The sequence below is a fragment of the Vombatus ursinus genome, unplaced genomic scaffold, assembly GCF_900497805.2.
Source record: "Vombatus ursinus unplaced genomic scaffold, bare-nosed wombat genome assembly UNPS02014798.1, whole genome shotgun sequence".
Lineage (NCBI taxonomy): Eukaryota > Metazoa > Chordata > Mammalia > Diprotodontia > Vombatidae > Vombatus > Vombatus ursinus.
Window position 1 is genome coordinate 62105094 of NW_020954576.1, and position 20704 is coordinate 62125797.

The window sequence follows — 20704 nt, forward strand, 5'->3', positions numbered from 1 at the left end:
TTTCTCTACTAGGTGTTGCAGAACCAAACAGAATATACAAAAGATGGCCCCCTACCCTCTAGAAATACAGTATAGACAAGCAAGATAGACCAGACCTATGCATTTAGATCTATAGGATTTCTTTGCTTGAAGTATGCAGGAGGGAGCTCACATTTTTTTCCTCTCTGGGTAAATGTTGCCCATGTGGATTAGGTCAATTGAACTTTGATTAGAGAGACTAATATAAGACTATTTATGATTAAGGATATAGTGGAACTATCCATATTGGCGACCATGCTTGGATTTCTACATTAGACCTCTGTGTTCTTTTTTTGTGGTGACAAAGAATTGGAAATTGAGGGGATACTCATAAATTGGGGAATGGCTGAACAAGTTGTGGGCTATGATTATGATGGAATACTGTTGTGCTATAAAAATGATGAGCAGGATGCTTTCAGAAAAACCTGGGAAGACTTACATGAACTAATGCAAAGTGAAGTGAGCAGAACCAGGAAAACACTGTACACAGTACCAGCAATATTGTATAATGATCAACTGTGAATGACAGCTATTCATAGCAATACAAAGATCCAAGACAATTCTGAAGGACCTAGGATGAAAAATGCTTTCCACCTCCAGAAGAAAAAACTGATGGAATCTGAATGCATATTGAAATACACTGTTTTTAAACTTTATTTTTCTTGTTTCTTTTTTGTTTGTGTTTTCTTTCACATGATTAATACATTTTGCATTACTGCACAGGTATAATCTTTATCAATTGCTAGCCTTCTCAATGAAAGGGGAGGGGATTTGGAATTAAAAATTGCAAAAAACCCCCCCAAAAGTTAAAAAAAATTGTACATGTAATTGGAAAAAAATAAAATATTAAAATTAAACAATAACAACAAAAACTGAGCCCTTAGCCTGATTTCCTATAAGTCTGGAATGTCTTCAGATTTTTTTCCCCTTTTGTTTAGTCCTAAGCCTATTAGCATGTCTCTAATTGATTCTAAGTTTAATGCAAAAAGTGTGGAATATAACAAACGGTCCACTAGAAATTCATTTTTATTTTCCTTATGTTTTCTGTTTTTTAAGATTTTGTCCATCTGTTTCCAACCAGCCTCCTGAAAAGAAGCAGTGAGGAAAAAAATCTATCACCAAAAACAAAATAAAGGCTGATTCAACTGGTTCCCATGCAATTACACAGTGTCAGAAAAAGAAAAAAAGCCAAACCAGGTTCATTTTACATGCCATGTGAGAGAAGAGAGGCCAGTGTAGCATAGTGAATGAAATAGAGGTGGGAAAGATGGGGTTTGAAACCTGCCTTAGACCCTTAGTAGCTGGGTGAACTTTGGCAAATTGGAACTCAATGACCTCTAAGGTTCATTCTAGCTCTAAATCTGTCATCCTACTAATCAAAAGGACCATGATTTACCCAGTTCCTCTTCTAATTTAAGTTGAGTCACTTGAATACTCTCTGTCTGAGTTTCCTTGCCCTCTAAAACGGAGACAGTAGATTCTGCCTTCTATTGTCTGCCCATTAGTTTACTGAGAATTGATCAGTTCACCTTTATAATGTTCTTCTTCAGATTATAAAAAGGAAATATCTTTCTTGGAACTACCATTTCCTGGCAAGAATTAAAAAAGAACCAGTAACTCAGGTCACTGATTAATCAATCTACTGAGAACTAAGCACAAAGCAAATTAATCACCCTACTCAAAAGTGTATCATTTTAGATATATAAGATGACATATCAAAGAGGGCTTTATTTCTTTCCTTCTGTCCATCAGCTTACAGAAAAAGGGCAATAGTAGCCTAATGTGATTTAAGAATGAGTATAATTAACTCCATCTCATGGTATTAAAGGAGTAGTAACAGAAGCAGGTGTATTACAAACCTATCAAGGAGAGTTAAGTACACTAGTTATTCATTTACACCAATACTTTCTTTGATGTAATAAACCATTGCTATTAGAATCATTATACTGAGTATACATCTCCTCATCCCTTTTTCTCAGAGGTGGGTGAATATGGATATGGAACCCTATATGTGATACTGGGCTTGGCTGGTGAGCCAGTTTTGTTGAAACAATTTTTTCTCCTTTTCATTTTATTTATTTATATATAGATATATATCTCTATATATAGATATATATATATCTATATATATAGATATATATTTGTTTATTTATTTATTTATTAGTTTCTAGGCAATTGGGGTTAAGTGACTTGCCCAGGGTCACACAGCTAGTAAGTGGCAAGTGTTTGGTCTGAGGTTGGATTCAAACTCAGGTCCTCCTGACTTCAGGGCCAGTACTCTATCCACTGTGCCACCTAGCTGTCCCTCTCCTTTTCATTTTAAATATTCTTTGTATTAAGGGATGATTCTCTGGGTAGGGGATGGGAGAGACATATTGGAAAATGAAAGTTATATTTTAAAAGATAAATAAAACTTAAAAAAAGATTCGAAAATGATTTTAAGAAATAAGTAGTGCATTCAGGAAATGTATGTTTGTTACTAAATCATTATTTCATATATTTAATCCCTTCCCTGAAGTCATGCCTAGAGGTGACACTAACTCCAGTGTGATTTTTCAAGAAATGAGAATTCACTGAGGCAGGATAATGGATAACTTGGGACTTACAGTTGACTTAAGTGATGAATTTCAGAAATGCATATCTCTACCCATTTCTACCTCAACCGGATTTCTGCTGATAATCACAACAATCCATTCTTAAGACCCTAATTATGCTTCTTCTGCTTGTCTTGATATTCAGCCTCTAGGATAAAAGGAGTTGTATTATATGTAAACCAATTATAGAGAGCAGACGAATTTAACAAGAAGGAAACATATATCATGTGATCATCCAATCATATGCTTTCCTTAATTACAATGAGAGAAACATTAGTTATAGCATATTTAAAATCAATTCTAAATCCTAGTGATGAATTTTAAAACCAGAAGAGAGAGTGGGTCATGCTTTAATTTAGGAAGGTTATTTCATGGGCTCAAGGGAATGCAAGATAACAAAGGGGGAAAAAAGGTTGTTTAAATAACAGAGGTTTCGAGCTACATATAGCTTGGCTCAAAGACATTTGGACAGTGAGCTAGCTGTGTTGGGAATATGACAGGCTATATTCCATAGCATATACTATAAGATGTCTAATAAAAACAAAAAGACAACATAATTAAAGGAAATAATTTTAGCTTAAAGAAATTAGCATGGCTTTAGTTCTATGTGATTGAGCTTAGATAGCTCCATTATTATCTATAAAATGGGTACAGTAATAACTACCTTAGAGGATTATTGAGAGGATCAAATGAGACAAACTTGAAAGTGCCATGAAAACTGCAAAATGTAGGTCACTGTTATCATCATCAATTTCTTATAATTAATATGCTGTCATATTATTTTATGTTTTTGTATGGTACTTTATAGTGCTATACAATAATTATAATATACTATATATAATATCCAAATATAATATCAAATAATTACTAGGCTAAAAGTGCAATAATAGGCTCAAAAGTAGGTAATAACAAGGGGGAGACCCACGTAATTTAGACCGGCATTTTCTGTTTGTATAACAGAGACAGAAGATACTATCTTCTCTCCATATAATTTGTCTTATGGTGGCACCAGAAAATGGTGATGGTGAAGCCCAGGAAGGCTATTATAAGCTCATCCTTCTCCATGTGAAGAACTCTCATTGGCCTCATAAATATGTTTATAGTATGGAGAACCTTCTGCCAGATGAGGTATGGGAATATGAACGAATCTCCCTTTGTCCCCGAGTCATTGTCACTTTCACTTGGTCAAGCAGGAAAACATGGGAAGTTGTTTGGGCAGTTAAATGTGAAGGGCAAAGAATAAAGATTCATCCATCCATCCATCCATCCATCCATCCAACCATCCATCCATCCATCCATCCATCCATTTTCCAAGGGAACAAAGCTCTATTTGTAGTAGACTCAGCAAATATTTGGTGAATGATTAGAAGAGACTGAGCATTTCCTGGGGGGGATATTTGACATCATCAATGTCTTTTGACATCATCAATGTCTTTTGACATAATCACATTCTACAAGGTGAACATTTTTCATTTTTGTCCTCAGTACAAATGGACAAGACAAATTACTTGCCTGTGTTCTGACACTTACATGTATTGGTGAGGCAGGGTCAGGCTGAACACTCTAAAACACAAATCAGAAGTGTCAGTGAGATCATTTGATGTTTTAAATTACATACATGCACAAGTACATTGGCCTGATAAGAAATAGCTTTGGTCTTGCCTTTAAAAGGGAGTATTGGCAACTGGCCATAACGAGGCAGAAGAGCAGGAGCCATATGTCTTTGCAGAAGCCTTGGTTCAGTGTTATAAATCCAAGCAGAGACACCAGGATGATTAGCAAAACAGCAAATATATTTTCCTTAATGTCCTCAGTTCTATGGAAAAATAAAAATAAGGAGAAATGTTAATACTCTCTCTTTTAAATAGAGAAAAACTCTATGCTTCTGATGAGACTGATAGTCAAAATTTATTATTACCCTTTAAATAAAATTTTGAGCTCTGTAAAAGAAGAGAACAAGCATTTATGAAGCTGTGCCCTACTAGGTGGCAGGCACTGTGTGCTAAACACTTTACAGTTGTCTTATTTAATCCTGATAACAACTCTGAGAGGTAGGTGCTGTTATCACCATTTTACAAGATGAAGAAATCAAGACTGACAGAGCTAAGTGATTTACCTGGGGTAACACAGCAAATTAAGTGTCTGAGCTGGATTTGAACTCAGGTCTTTCTGATTTCAGGCCCAGCACTCTCTCCACTGCACCATGTAGCTGCCTTATAACTAGCCAAAAATTTTAGTCTCTTTGAAGAAAGAGAGAGACAGAGAGAGAGAGAGAGAGAGACAGGCAGAGAGAGACAGAGAGACAGAGAGAGACAAAGAGACAGAGAGACAGAGAGATACAGAGAGAGACAGACAGACAGAGACAGATACAGAGACAGAGGGAGAGGGAGAGAGAACAGGCAGGCAATGTAGCATCATGGAGGGACTGTTAGCCTTGGAGTCAGGATGACCTGAGTTCAAATTTGACCTCACACATTTACTATGTGATTCTGGATCACAAATTTAACTTATCAGTACGCCAGGAAACTAAAACAATCATTTATAGGTGAGCTGCCAATGTTTATCGGGTTTCTATAAATAGTTCTCATCAGTGTGGGAAACTTCTCCAGGTAACTTGCTTGTAATGTAAAGTTTCTAAGGAAACTTAGAGGATAGGGCAGCTAGATAATGCAATGGATAGAGTCAGGAGGACCTGAGTTCAAAAGTAGCCTCAAACACTTGCCACCTAATAACTCTGTGACCCTAGGCAAATCACTGAACTTCAATTGTCTCCAAAATTTAAAAAAATCGAACTTGGAGGAGGATTAATTCATTCACGGTCCTACAGCGAACATAGATTGGAAGCAGGACTTGATCCGTCAAAGGATCATAAACCTAGAACTGAAAAGGGTCTCAGAGAGCACCTCATCCAAACCCTTTGTTTTACATGAGAAAAAACTGAGGCCCAGGGAAGTTAAATGACTTTCCCAAGGTCACACAGGTAGCAAGCATCAGAGACAGGATTTGAACCCAGGTTCTCTGAATGTAGAGCTTTTCCCACTCTACCATGTCCTTCTGACCAAGGATGGACTGTTTTGGAACCCCCTACATTGATTAAATCACAGGTAATATGCATACATACATACATATAATGTCTGGGACAACTCTACATATACACATATACATACATGTACACATATATACACATATGTATGTGTGTATATACATACATATATGTTTATATCACCCCCAATTAAATGTTATCAAGATACTTCAAGCTCATCAGGTAAGAAAATCTCTTTGAGTTATAGAATCAATCAATTAAATACATAAAATGGCATGAATAATTCCTAGATAGATCTATTAATCCACCAAAAGTGCAACCTAAGTTTGAACCAATTTTTAACCAGTTGGGAAGGAGTAGTGTGCTTCCACTTAGGATGATATCAGATGACCAAATGCATTAGAACTGGTTGAAATAATCAGACTTCTGGACCTCTGTATATCCATGAAGAAGATTCTAGTAGGAGCCTGCTTTAGGAGCATTTGGAGAAGGCAGACCCTTTAAGCCTGTATCAGAGTCAGTGAAGTGTGAGAGACAGAGGAAGTGTCACATTTCTCACACCCCTCCCTCCCCTTTAAAACATTAGCCACATCTTGAAGAGTCCAGACCAATAACAATGTACCCCAGCTGGTACTTCAGAGAGAATAAACTAGACACATTGAGGAAAAACAGCTTCAGTTAGCATGATTTATCTCTTTGGGGCAGAGAGACATGCAGTTTCCAGACTATATACAAATGTCTTGACTCTCAGGAACCAGTACAGAGTTACATTGTAACTCAGGAGGATTACTAGCATAGATAAAAGGCCTTCTCAAAGCAGTGGCTGTGAGTTACACTTTGGTCACATAGGTTCTTTAAGCCATGAGCTCACTTTCCCCTGGATTACATATGCACTTGTAGGAAAATATTTCACAGACTTTTTTGGGGTGGGAGGGCAGTGTTTTTGTACCAATAGTCTTACTACACTAACTCAATAAATATCCTTTTCTGAAAACTAAGTCTGAGTGGGTTGTAATCAACGAGGAGCATACTATTGCAGACTCATGATAATAATCCCAAAGGGAGTAGTCAACTTCTCTCTGTGGACCTAACTGCCAATTCAGGTGGGTATTGGGAAGTAGCTCCAGGTCTACATGCATTTTTATCCTGCATATATCTTGTTTATCTGTAGTTGTTTACATGTTATCTGTCCCATTAAATTATAAACGCCTTGAAAGCAGGGACTGTTTTTTGCCTTTCTTCATATCCCCAGCTCTTTAGCCCAGTGCCTAGCAAGTACTAGGCACTTAATAAAATGCTTCTTGACTTGACTGTCTCAAAAAACACTAGCATTCTTTCCATGATACTACATTGACTAAAGCTATGAAGGTTAACAACATTAAATGTTCTTCTTTATAAAGTTTTTATTTTTAAGAAACTTAGGTTTTAGGTTTTAAATTTCTGAGCAAAATGTGTCCTTGTGGCTTTATCCATTTTTAAATGAACTTAGAAAACACATAAAAATGTCTATATAGATGAAAGATTAAGGCTGGTTATGTGAATATTGAAAAACTCAAAATTAATATTGAATGAACATCACATGCTTACATGGAATGTTCAAGGAAAACATATTATCTTGGATTATTAGTTAAGTGTTAAATGTTCATTTTAAATGAGTATCCCTTGGGAAACTTAGTGTTGCTAAGAGCACCATTATCATTCTATTTTCTGACATTTCAGTACTGATATTTACAGTCCTCATTTTGTAGTACTTTTTTTTTTTTTTTTTAGTATGTGACCTCACAGTTAAAGACTACTGAAAAGAGTAGTCACTGGGGGGACATGATACAACTGAACAAGCATTCAGCCTTTGCTGCATTGCCTCCTGTTTGGTATATAACTATGAAATCTTAGCATTTCACTGGATAGGTTTAGTAATAGTATCATGTATTTGCAAAACAGTATTATAATCAGGAAATAAATTCACCCATGATAGTTATCTTTACATTTGTATTACTATCCTTTCTGTCCTTTGATGTGGAGAAGAAAACTAACTGAGACACTAGAATGTTTCCAACTCTACCCTAAAGTACCCCCACCATTATCAGAAACTAAACTTGGCACTACGTGAGCAGCCAAAGGCTAATCTAGCAAATCCTCAGAAAAGTCAAGGGGACACCTCACCACCTGGTTGATTTACAGAATATCTTTGTCCAGACCACTCAAAGCCCTTTGCCTTCTTTCTGCAGATGTGGAAAATAAAGATGAAAAGGTTGTTGTTGCTGTCAATTCTCCTCCTGCTCCTCTTCTTCTTCCTCTTCCCCCTTTTCTTCTTACTGATCTTCCTCATTCTTCTCCTTCCCCTTCTTTCCCTCCCCCCTTCTCCTCCTTCTCTCCCCTCCTCTTTCTTCTTCCTCTTCTTCATTGTCATCAAGAAGTATTTATTAAATGCTAACTATATGCCAGGAACTATACTAATCCCCACCCCTCCACTAAAAAAAAAAAAAAAAAAGCAAACCCATATTCTCTCTCCCTAAGGAGTTCATATCCTAATAAAGGAGATAACATTCAACATGTTGTATGTACAATACATATATATACAATATATATATATATACAGTATAAATTAAAAGTAATATCGAGAGGAAAGACAATATGTAAACAACTATATGCATACAAGACTACTTGAGTTTGTTCTCCCAACTTGTCAACTGCCTATCTTCCTTCCACTTTTGTCTTTAGGTTCAAGGAAGGAAAGAAGAGATGAAACAATGGGAAATAGGTCAAAGGAAAATTTTAGTCATTTCATCCACATCTTCTCAAAAGGGAGACATCAAATTTAAGACTCTTCCCTCCCCACCAAAGAAAAAATGGCATAATACTTCCCTTTGTCCCCAGGTCCCCTCTTCCCACTCCCCATGTCAAGCATTTCTCTTTACTATGATGCTGCTGGGTCGCCAAACATTTTTGCAAAAAATATTCGAACCTCTCTTCAAGGCTGGAATAGATCAAAGATAGCACAGACTCAGAAGCTGAACCTAGAATTAATTGCATGAAGCAGAAGGCTGCTCTAGTAATTGCTTAGAAAAACCAAGAGGAAAACCTCACAATCTAACTGATTTACAGAGTACCTTTCTTCAGACCACTCAAAGTCCTTTGCACTCTATTTGCAGATAGGGAAACTGAAGCCAAAAGGTGCACAGGATTCTTTCTGATTAGAAAGTACTGTAGAATATCATTAACAGACCAAACCACACTGCCCAAATTGATTCTAGAAATTTCTATTGCCAAATGTCCTGCACTAATTACTAAACCACATTATTTCTTAAACTTTAATGATCTTTTTGCCTAGGTTTTAAGTGTCTAGCAAAGGAGGCATATCCTTTTCGAACATTCCTGGGGTTCCCAGCAGCATCTTGCACTTTTCCTTTAAGTGAAGTACAACTCTAGATCACTTATTAGGTACTTCTGTTGCACATCTTAGTGATGTACAGGCTTACCGATCTAGCAGTGCCAACAAGGTAAGTCGATCATACCAGACTTTAATCCACTTGCCAGGAAAAATGATAAGTTTGTAGAACTGCTCTCGGTTAAATTTTTTTGGGGCTGAGGAGCATGAAGACTCTTCCAGATCCTGACTCAAATGCTTTTAAACAGAAAAGAAATATCACATTGACATATTATTGTTATGATCAGAAATTCAAACTTTAAAATATGAAAAGCAGATGTTCAGTTTCAGAGCATTATATGAACATGTTCTCATAAAATGGATAAGTTAGGAAAAGGGTTCTAATTGATGGAAGGATATTTCTTACCAATACAACTAATTTTCTGTAGCCCTAATGATACATACCTGAAATCATGCCAATAATATATCACATCAACATACCACTGTTAATTAAAGGCAGAAATTACAAACAAAAACAATTTTGCATAAAATGAGAATTTGGCAACAGAATACTTTGTAGTATTTGCTGTAGAAATCCAGCAAGACATTTCATTTACATATTTCAATGCTTTAAGGATCTGTGATTTTTGTCAGTATAAGTACCACCCCCAACAAAACCTTTCCAGTCTGGCAGGATCTAGAAACTGCACTGCTGGTGTATTCTTCAAGAACCTAAGGTCGGCCACATAACTAAATGAGCCATTGCTATAAGACTTGAGTTAATGTTTAATGGAGATAGTAGAAAACTTTAAAGCTTAATGGGAGAAAACATTTAATTAATATGTAATCCATAAACAAATATTTATTCAATATTTGCTATGTTCCAGGTACTAAGTGCTGGGAACGTAAATACAAAAAATGAGACAGTCCCTGTTCAAGGAACTTCAAGGAACTTAAATTCCATTGGGAGTTACAACATGTTCACTCATAAGTAAATTTAAGGCAGAACCAAACAAATGCATGAAAATATAACAAATTACACATATGCGATACTTTAAGGTTGAAAAATTGTTTTCCTTGCTATGACCTGGAAAGTAGAAAGTACAAACCCTAGTCTCTCTCCTGAGCTGTAATAATCAGCCATCCCCAGCTAGCTTCTGGACATCTTGAAATGGATAACCAGCAAGTTTCTCAAATTCAACATATCCCAAACAAAACTCATTATCTCTCTTCTCTCCTTAACTATTTTATTATTGTCAAGAGCACCACCATCCTCCCAATTTTAGACTTCAACCCTGATGTCATCATTTACTCCACACTTTCACTCCTCATAGTTGATCTATTGCCAAGTTTTGTCATTTCTACCTTTCCAACATCTCTCACACGCATTTCTTTCTCTACACTCACACATTTACTGCCATAGTTCAGGCACTCATCATCACTCCCCTAGAAGGCAACTACCTCCTTCCCAGTCTCCTTGGGGAGCAAGAGAAGGGGAAAAAAAGCATTTATGAAACACCTACTATTGTCAGGCACTATGCTGAGCATTTTAAAAATATTTTATCCTCACAATAACTGGGAGGAAGGCATTATTGCCAACCCCACATAACAGTTGAGGAAACTGAGGCAGACAGAAGTGATTTGCTCAGGGTTATATAGCTAGGAAGTGTCTGAGGCTGGATTGGAGCTCAGGTCTTCTTGACTCCAGGTTCAGTGACCATTGAGCCACCCATGGGACTGTGCTAGCTAACTGTCACAAGTCAGGTCCAAGTCTCTCTCTACTCTAATCCATCCTTTATTCAACTACCAGTGTGATTTTTGTAAACTATAAGTTTCATCATTTCAGTCCCTTGTTCCACAAGCTCCCATGGTTCCCTATTTTTTACATCTATAATAAAACATAGACCTCTCTGTTTGGCATTTAAAGCTCTTCATAAGCTGGCCCCTTTCTAAAGATTTCTAGTCTTCTTAGACTTTGCTCTCCACCATGTACTCTAGAGTCCAGTTACAGTGGCCTACTGGGTTTTCCTTGGACATGATATACCACTCCCCACCTCGGCTTTTCAATCATCTTTCCCCTGCATGCCTGCTCCTTCACTTCTGTCTCTTAGTTTCCCTGGCTTCCAAAAGACTCAGTTCAAAGCCCACCTTCTGCAGGCGACCTTCCCCTTTTAGATGATCTCCCATTAACTTTTCATGTGTCTTGTTTTGTGTCTAGTTATTTACATGTTGTCTTCCCTATTCAAATGTAACCTCCTTGAAGGTAGTGATGGTTCTGCCTTGCTTTATATCTCCTGACCTGTGCCTGGCACATAGTAAATGCTAAATAATATTTGTTGACTGATTGAGAAATATGATTCACTTTTTTTGGTTTGGCAATGGGGGTTAAGTGACTTGCCCAGGGTCACACAACTGGTAAGTGTTATGTGTCTGAGGCCGGATTTGAATTCAGGTCTTCCTGACTCCAGAGCCGGTGCTCTATCCACTGTGCCACCTACCTGCCCCTGAAATGTGACCCACTTTAAGAAACTCTAATATAAAAAATTAATAAAATAGACAAAGGTGGGCAATGATACTCAGATCACCAGGGGCTTCAGTTTCTTCATTTTTAAAATACTTGAAATAGATGTCCTTTATACTTCTACTAGCATCCTGGGAGTCCAAGGAGGCTTAACATTGCAGAAGGTTTTATCCCTTATTCAAGTAGTAAGTTGCTCTAGTATGTAGCTGAAATGTGATCAAGCATTTCTATTGCCTGGGAGTATACTTTTGCTTAGTCAGTCATTAAATTTAGGCTAATGCTAAGCAAGGGCAGCTAGGTGGCACAGTGGATAGGGTCACCCTGCCTGAAGTGAGGAAGACTCATCTTTCTGAATTCAAATTTGGCCTCAGACACTTACTAACTATGTGAACCTGGGCATGTCACTTAACCCTGTTTGTCTCAGTTCCTCATCTGTCAAATGAGCTGGAGAAGGAAATGACAAACCACTCCAGCATATTTGATAAGAAAACCCCAAATGGAGTCATGAAGAGTCAGACATGACTGAAACATCTGAACAACAAAATGCTGAACAGAGATATAGGAAGAGCTAAAGAAATGTCTGCCTCATAAACGACAGAGTTGGCAAATTTCCATGGTGAGATGGTATTAAAGGGACACAGTAATAGGAATAAGCAATAATACCTGGGACAAATGACTCAGTTTTTCTGACCTTTGACTTCCCAACTTTGTAACAGAGATAAACGTCTGATAGATATACTGAATCTGAATGAGAGAATGCTTGAAATGCTCTCTGAACTACAGTAATCATCTCATTCTCCATTTTACAAAGTTAATTTTCCAGATAACAAAAGTTTATTATTTTAAATATCACAGCGAATTTTATTTTAATTTTCATGGATGGAAAATTCCTAAAATATACTACCCACTTCTCTGACTTCTTAAGTCATGTATATTAAATAAAAATTGATATTTCTTTGTTGTTTCATACTACTCACCATGAATGTCAGCAACTTTATTTTGCTTTGCTCTAGAAGTATCTCAGAATTTTTCATCTCTACCTTTAATAGATCAAGATCTCTATAGGTTTTGAGTACATTTTGTTTAATTTTAAATAGAGTCTTTCTATGTAGAATGTAAGCTTCTTGTGGTCAGGAATTATTTTATTTTGTCACTATTACCAGCACCTAGCACAATGACTCCAACATTAATAAAATCTTAAAATTTTGAGTTGGTTTAAATTTATTGAATTCCTGTCAAATTGTCAACTATTTTTCCTACATGTTGCTGAATCTTCCCAGTTTGAATTTTAATTTCTTGTTTCTAATCTGCTGCATGCTAGGAAACCATATAAAAACTTGCTAGAATTTCATGAAAATAAAAGTTAATAGGCTGTGAATGAGGGCCTGAGAAGCCCTGATGTGAGCAAATTACATGAATTTAGTTCATATGTTAGTGACAGCTATCACAGCCTCTCAGAGGCCTCTATTACTTCTTTTCAGACTCTAGTTTATCTTTTAGAGAGATGAAGTTGTAGAAGATGTCACCTTTGAATAACTGAGATATTGCTTATTTCATTTAGGTGGCATAGTTGAATTTGAAGTCAGGAAAACCTGAGTTGGAATTCTGCCTAAGATACCTCCTAGTTGTCTGTCTCTAAGCAATATATACCACCACTACCATCAACATCATCATCATCATCATTCTCATTAATATTGTGAATGAAGGTTTGCAAAGTATCTTTACAGTTATTATCTCATTTTATCCTTGCAAGAAATGAAGGTGCTATTATTATCCCCATTTTACAGATGAGGAAAACTAAAGCAGATAGGCAGTAAGTGACTTGTCTAGGGTCACACAGCTAGAAAGTGTCTGAGGATGAGTGTGATCTCAGTTCTTCCAGACTCCACGTCCAATTAGCTATCTCCCGTGCCATTTCAGCCTCACTTTCCTCCTCTATAGAGAGAACAATCATAACATCTACTGCAGAGTTGTAATGAGGATCTAATGAGACACCTTATAAAGTGCTTTGTAAACCTCAAAGAGATGCATAACTACTTGCTGTTATTAAATCTATTCTTGACAGAAATTCTATTTCAATACAGAAATAAAGTACAATCAAAGTTTAGTTATCTGAAATATAATTCTCAGCACCTTCAAGTTTCTGGGATAGCTCTTGCCCCAGAAGTAGGAATGGGAAATGAGAAAGTGGTAAGACATATCTCCCAAATCCCTTTGTAGGCAAAGAAGCACCTGTTGAGTGCCAAGAAATACGTAACAGCTGACGAGAGCCTAAGACTTGAAGATCACACGATATGCTGTGACTGGTGAGTTACCTGAACAAAAGAAAAGGAATTCTCTGATTGACTGATGTTGACTATAAAGGTCAGCCTTTCTGTGCTGAAATGCAGGAAGAAATGACAAGTGACCAAAGAAACTAGAACAAAGAAAAGTGAAAAAAGGAAAAGGGAAGGCACCAACAGATGCCAGCAATGAGAACATCTGCAGTTGTGACAATTAAGAGGAGTGACAGGGGCAGTAAGCAACAGACACTCTAACTGTAGGAAAAAGAAACCAAGGGATGAAGAGAAATAAGTTAGATAGCTCTTAAATCTGTGGGAAGGGAGGAGAGTAGTGGTGGAATAAGCAGCTCTCTGGGTTGCATTTTATTGTTCTCAAAGGCATCGTTATGACATGCTGATGGGATGCTGATCAGAAGAGGTCAGCAAATAAGGGCAGGAGAGGAGATTCACAGTATAAAGTATGAAAGTATGTTGCAGTGATAACGAAGCAGTGATACAGTCAAACTACAGTGATATACCAAGCTACAAAGTGAGCACATATAGGCAGTGAGTAGTATGTCATCAAAAACCATATCCTGATATTGATGCTAAATTTCCTCCAATGAAAGGATAAGGGAGGAATCATAAAATAATAGTGCTAAACCTTCAATGAGAAAATGAACATTGCACATGACTCTAACTTCCCTCAAATCTCAACTCCAATAGTGTCTCTTGCATGAGGTCTTCCCCAGCTATTAATGCCTCACTCTGAAAAAAATATCTTAAGGATTTATTTTGCATATGCTCACATGCGCAGATATTGTCTCCTTTGATAGAAGTGAGCTCCTTAAGACAAAAACTGTTTCATTTTTGTTTTTCTATCCCCAGTGATAGACACTGGGTGCTGAATAATATTTGTTGATTGATTTATCTGCCCTAAATGATAAAAGAATTCTGAAAGGGCAGCTGCTTTATTACTTTGTAGATTCTTAAATCATCCAAATAGAGATCAGAGCCAAATGATGAATCTCTCCATAAATCAGGCCAGCTGAATTATGTTATTTGAGTAGTTCCCAATTAAAAGAACTGAAGATTTCCTATCAATGACCCAGTATTCACTGAAAAGACAAAATGTTTTTATGAGCAAATATTGTTAACTGAGATGTATGTATTTTCAGAAGGATGGCTTTGCTATTTCAAAATGAGAGACAGTATTAAATGGCTGAACAAAGTGAAAAAAGATAAAAAAATTATTCAGAGAACTAATATCTGAGCATATTCTATCCTCTGAACAGCTTTGTGATGGTGAACACAACTTCTCTTCTGGCAGGGGCCAGCAAATTATGTCCCCTAGGATTTAAGCAGAAGAAGTAACAGTTGACTTTCTTCACTTTTTTCCATTGCAGACACTTTTGGTGATTAGAAATTTTGATTATCCTAGAATTTTGAAAGATATTACTCATGTATATGTTGTTTACAAAGTACAAGTTTATACACACACTCATATGAAACTTGAATGTTTGTTGGACAAGTAAACACACTGACTAGGCCATTTCTTAAGAAAGAGACACAGGAGAGCTTCTAGCACCTCTCTCACTGGCAGGTTCGTTTTTGATCTGGTCAGACAGGAAGATGGGAATGGAGTCATAATAAGGGGTTAAATAACCTTACTTTATTCTAGTCTAGTCTCGTCAAAGGGAGTTTGCTGATAACAGGAGCACCAACTCCTACAGCATTCCCTAACAACCCTTGTTGCAGGGGCCATGAAGGGGAGGCAACTACCCCTCCTCTCGACGGGGTCAATCGAGACCAGCACAACTTGTGCACTCCCCTAAATCCCCTCAAGCTTCAATGGGGGCCGGTTGAGGCAAACACACAGATTCCCCCTCCCAATCCTTGATGGGGGCCGATCAAGGTACGCACAGCATTCCAGCCTGCACATTCACCCCTAAGGGGGTCCCCAGTCACTGACCAGTGCCCACTTGCTTTATAGGGCAACAGACAAAGAGGGTATATTGCCAGCAATAGCCTCACAATTTTACATCACTTCACCCCTATATCTACTGTAACTGCACAGTAGAAACTGTTCTGAACTATCATCGTGAGAACTCATATCTAACACCCGGGAAATAGAGATTGTTATGGCTATGGATCCTGGGAAGAAAACTCTAAGAAAGAATACCAAAAAATCCACTTCCACACTCTAAAATTCACCTTATTTACAATGTTCTATCCCCTTTTCTGTTACATTAAGTGAAAAATAATTTTCAAAATAATAGGTTTAATTGAGGAGAGTTCAGTTTTACTGAGCAAAGAGGACTACTCTATGTGTTTTTTTTAAACCATTTTTTCAACCTCCAATTTTACTTTGCTGTGGTGTTATGCATAATAAGAAATATTGTTACATAAGAGGTTCCATGAAAAAGTTGATCTATCATTCAGAGACTGTATGGAGTTTTCAGTGTTAAAATATTAAAGACATATTTTTTAAACCATTGCTTGATAAATGAATTCTGTTCAAAGTCAAACATTAAGGAGTAATTGATCATAGGGGAAGGGAACAAGCATTTATTAAGCACCTATTATGTTTCAAACACTGAGCTAAGCACTTTACAAATATTATTTCATTGGATCCTCACAACAACTCCAGGAAGTAAGTACTATTATTATGCCCAGTTTTCAGTTGGGAAAACAGACAAACAGAGGTTAAGTGACTTAGAGCCCAGGGTCCTACAGCTAGTAGCTAGTAAATGTCTTAGAATAGATTTGAACTCAGGTCTTTTTGACTTCAGGTCCAGCACTCTGGCTATTGCCCCACTCTGTTGCCTCAATCATATCAGTAGAAATGTTATTTTCTAATGGTTTGTGGTTTTTGTAGTAAGTCCTTTCCCAAAGAGCCTAGCAAAAAATCTTCAAATGCTGAAGGAGACTTCATACACCATGAAAAAATGAAAATATAATAGAAGTATGGTTACAAGCTGATAAACATGTGCTTGTAGGCCCGTGTGTTAGTGATGGAGATATCATGACATGTTTTTAATAGTACTGATAAGATAGATTTCTCAGATAAAGGAAAGATGATTTCACAAGAAGTAAGAGAAGAAAGCTATAGGTATAGATAACAAAAATCTGGGCTGAACAATAATGATAATGAAAATAATGAAAGGCGATATGACAAGGGTGATATAGAACTGATCTTAAAGTCAGGAAGATCTGGGTTCAAGACTTGCCTCTCATCCATGGTGATTGTGTGATCCTGGGCAAGCCATTTAATCTCTCAGTGTCATGGACTACAAATTACAGTCAAATTTTCCATTCTGTATTGGGTTGGGGGAAGTTTTGAGAATGGGAATTCCACATGCCAATGAAATTCCAGGTCAGAAGAGAAAGAAATAATGATAATAATAACAATGATGATGAATCAAACTACAATGTCTTATTAATCATTTGATTTTCAAGGGTTACATCAAGCTATATGGCTCCCCTGAAAAACACCTTATGGAATCTTTCTCCAATAACATATAAATGCATTTTAGATTCCAAAAATTATAAAATTCCTAAAGAAATACAGAGATCGAAGGCTGCAAACTTGAATCTGGAAAGCACATTGAATTATCGAATGAAGGTAATACATATACATAATTTGATCCCCTCCAAGCCTAACACATTGATCAAAAAGATATCAAGGAAAGACTATTACTGAATACATAAAAAGACAAACTGGCATCCTCAAGTCAAAGATGAATGGGAAGAACACATTTAAAGCAAGTAAAACTTATACAATACAAGTCTTAATTTATACTTTAGCAACTACACTGAGTACTACGACAGATTTGGAAAGTATCCTAGTAAAAATTCATACAATATTAATGAAGAGGAGAAGGGTATGTTACCCTAAGGTAGCTATGGAAAGATTAACACTTTCTTGCCAAAAAGGAGGGAGAGAGTTAAGAGACATTCTGAAAGTATATGATAAATAAAACTCGTAATACTTTTAGATCAAGTATATACCATTTCATGAAGCAGTAGTAAAGACTGATAGTAGGTGTGTGCTATTGGATTTGTCAAATATAACTGGATGGAGCCTATGAAATGGCACAGGTCTAAGAGTAGATTTCAAAGGTTCCCCTCCACAGGTGACATTCTCATGAACTCAGGCAACAATGTATTGAACAAATGACCGAGTCATCGGATTTGTTTGTCGAAATGGAAAAGTTTATAATGATGATGCAGGACCAAGTTATTTCCAATGGAAATTACAGAAGGGTTATCCTTAAGGAGAAGGTTTCACCTCACACTTAGAAAATTGGCAAAGGTAACAAAATATGGGAATTATCGATATCAAAGGTGTGTGGAAAGACAGATATTCCAAAAGCATTGTTGGTGGAGCTGTGAATTAATACAACAATTTTGGAAAGGAACTTGAAATCATTCAAATAAAGTGACTGAAACACTCCTATCATTTGACCCAAAGATTCTCCCTTTTCATTTTTGATAAAATTTGTTTTCCCTCTATCAAAGGCACAACCATTGTCTCAGTCATCCAGACTCACAACATATGGGTCATCCTTAACTCTTCACTCCCTCTCACTCCCCCCATACCCAATCAGTGCTCAAACCCTGTCATTTGTACCTTCTTAATATCTTTCATACATGTGCATTTCTCTCCTCTGACACTGCAAATACCCTATTGCAGGCTCTCAACACCTTACATCAGGATTATTGCAATGAACTGCTGATTCGTCTCCCTGCCTTAAGTCTCTCCCCACTCTAGTTCATTCTCAACTTACCTGTCAGATTGATCTACCTAAAGCACATTTCTGATCATGTCACCTTCTAGGCAATAAACTTCAGTAGCTTCCTATCACCTGCAGGATCAAATATAAAATCCTCTGACATTCAATGCCCTTCATAACCTGGCCCTGTCCTACCTTTCCAAACTTCCTATATGTTACTCCTCCCTACCCACATCCTTGCCCTGTGTACTCTCTGACCTAGTCACATTAATATCCTTGCTATTCTTCCAACAATATACTCCATCTCTTAACTCCAAGCATTTTCACTATTTGTTGTCCATGCCTGGAATTCTCTCCCTCCTCATATCAATCTCTTGGCTTCCCTCAAGTCCCAGCTCAAATCCCACCTTCCACGAGAAATCTTTCTCATTCTCTTTTAATGTTAGTTCCTTCCCTCTAAGATGATCTCCAATATATCTTGTCTATATCTAAGAGAAAAAAAAGAAAGAATAGAAAGAAAAAATCACTGTAGAGGAGAAAGGCAGGGTTGACACTGGTTGATCTAGGTTAACTGGGTTGCTGCAAAATGGTTACATTTAAGGAACCAATAATAAATATGAGGATATTTTATGTTAATGGATATAGAACAAGGTTACTGGTAATAGTATTCACAGCAACAACCAAAGCACATATATAAAACCTAAACCCCTATTTCTCAAATTGTGCTCTATAGAGTCCAGTTGTATTAGATAATATGAAGAGGAGGTAAATGAAAAATTTTCAATATTTCTATTTCCCCTCTATTAAATATAGAATTATATCTAAAGTGTTTATGATATACAACAACTTTTTAGTATGAAAATAACTGGAATTTCCTGCCCTGAGTATATTTCATGTCTTACGACCCCAGATCAACCTTTATGGGTTCCATCAATCTATTTCAAATCTGAAAGTTTTCCATAGGCAAATTAATTTGGGAAGCTCTAAACATAGTTCTTTCTTCTCACCATATGTAAGTGGAGTGCCCTCTACTGAACTACAGTGGGAAAACATCACAGAAATGCAATGTAGTTTCTACCATTGATTAGTGGGATAGGATCCACTTTGACTAGCTTTTCAAGAAACACCACCATAATCCCATAGTTAGAGAATATGACCTACTGAAATATTAGGAGCAGTGATATTACAGTGTACCCGTGGGGTTTCCGACTGGGTCCTCCGAGCCACCATGAGTAAAAGCTGCTGTTGGAGGGCACTCAATGCTGGCTCCCCAGAAGATGGTTCTTGACTTGCAGAAGTCGTGGTGCTGGAGGAGCTAAAGTGTCTTTCACTACAAATGGGTAAAACAGAAAAAAATAATAATGTTTTGGAAATGTTGGAAGTTATTTTAGTTCACATACACATGTGCAACACACACACATACACACACACACAGAGGAAAGTAAGCTGAATGATTCCCAAAAATCTCCCCCTTGGTGAATATGAGCTCCTTGAGGGCATAGATTATTTTTTATTATTTTTATTATCTTTGCTTTGTAACCCTAGCACTTAGAACAGATTCTTTCACAGAGTAGGCAATTTAATAAGTGCTTGTTTAATTGGATTGAAGATTGGCAGCAGACAGACCATAATACTTATGGAAAAGACATTCCACAGCAAACGATAATAGTCAGTTTCAGCCAGCAAAGAAATAGTCTTGCTTATAAACAGAATTATTACATGACATACAGGTTGCACTGACTCTTAGGGCCACTGAATGTCTGGTAGCCTAGGGGATAACCTCAACTTTTTACACTTAACTAGGCAAAAAGTCATCAACAGTCATAAGTTATCTCCTTGGAACTGTGAATCTTGTTGGAATGTTGGAATCTTGGGAATGTACCTACTTTGCGGAAGCTGTCTAATCCTTATGATACTCTGTTTTAAACACTGCCATTTTCCTTCACAGCAACTGTGATAACATCTTTCCATCCAACCTCTCCTCTTGAAACCAAATTTTCCCAAATCAGACAGTTAAGTTACTATAGATTGAATTCTATATCCCTCTGAACAACCAATCATAAACACACATTTATTTAGCACCTATTATGTGTCACACACTCTAATAAGCAGTGGGGATACAAGTATAAAGAAAGAAGTCATCCATACTGGGAATGGTGTTAAA

The 20704-nt window shown here is 37.0% G+C and overlaps 1 protein-coding gene across 1 annotated transcript in view; it reads right to left on the minus strand.

Moving 5' to 3' along the window:
- Nucleotides 1-20704, minus strand: part of LOC114049455 (pecanex-like protein 2) — a 369169-nt gene that overhangs the window by 263250 nt on the left and 85215 nt on the right. The window contains exons 9-12 of the mRNA XM_027870706.1: nucleotides 19735-19870; nucleotides 9135-9280; nucleotides 4275-4428; nucleotides 4143-4175 (exon numbers count right to left, since the gene is read on the minus strand). Of these exons, the coding sequence (XP_027726507.1) occupies nucleotides 4143-4175; nucleotides 4275-4428; nucleotides 9135-9280; nucleotides 19735-19870 (469 nt within the window). The remainder of the gene's footprint in view (nucleotides 1-4142; nucleotides 4176-4274; nucleotides 4429-9134; nucleotides 9281-19734; nucleotides 19871-20704) is intronic.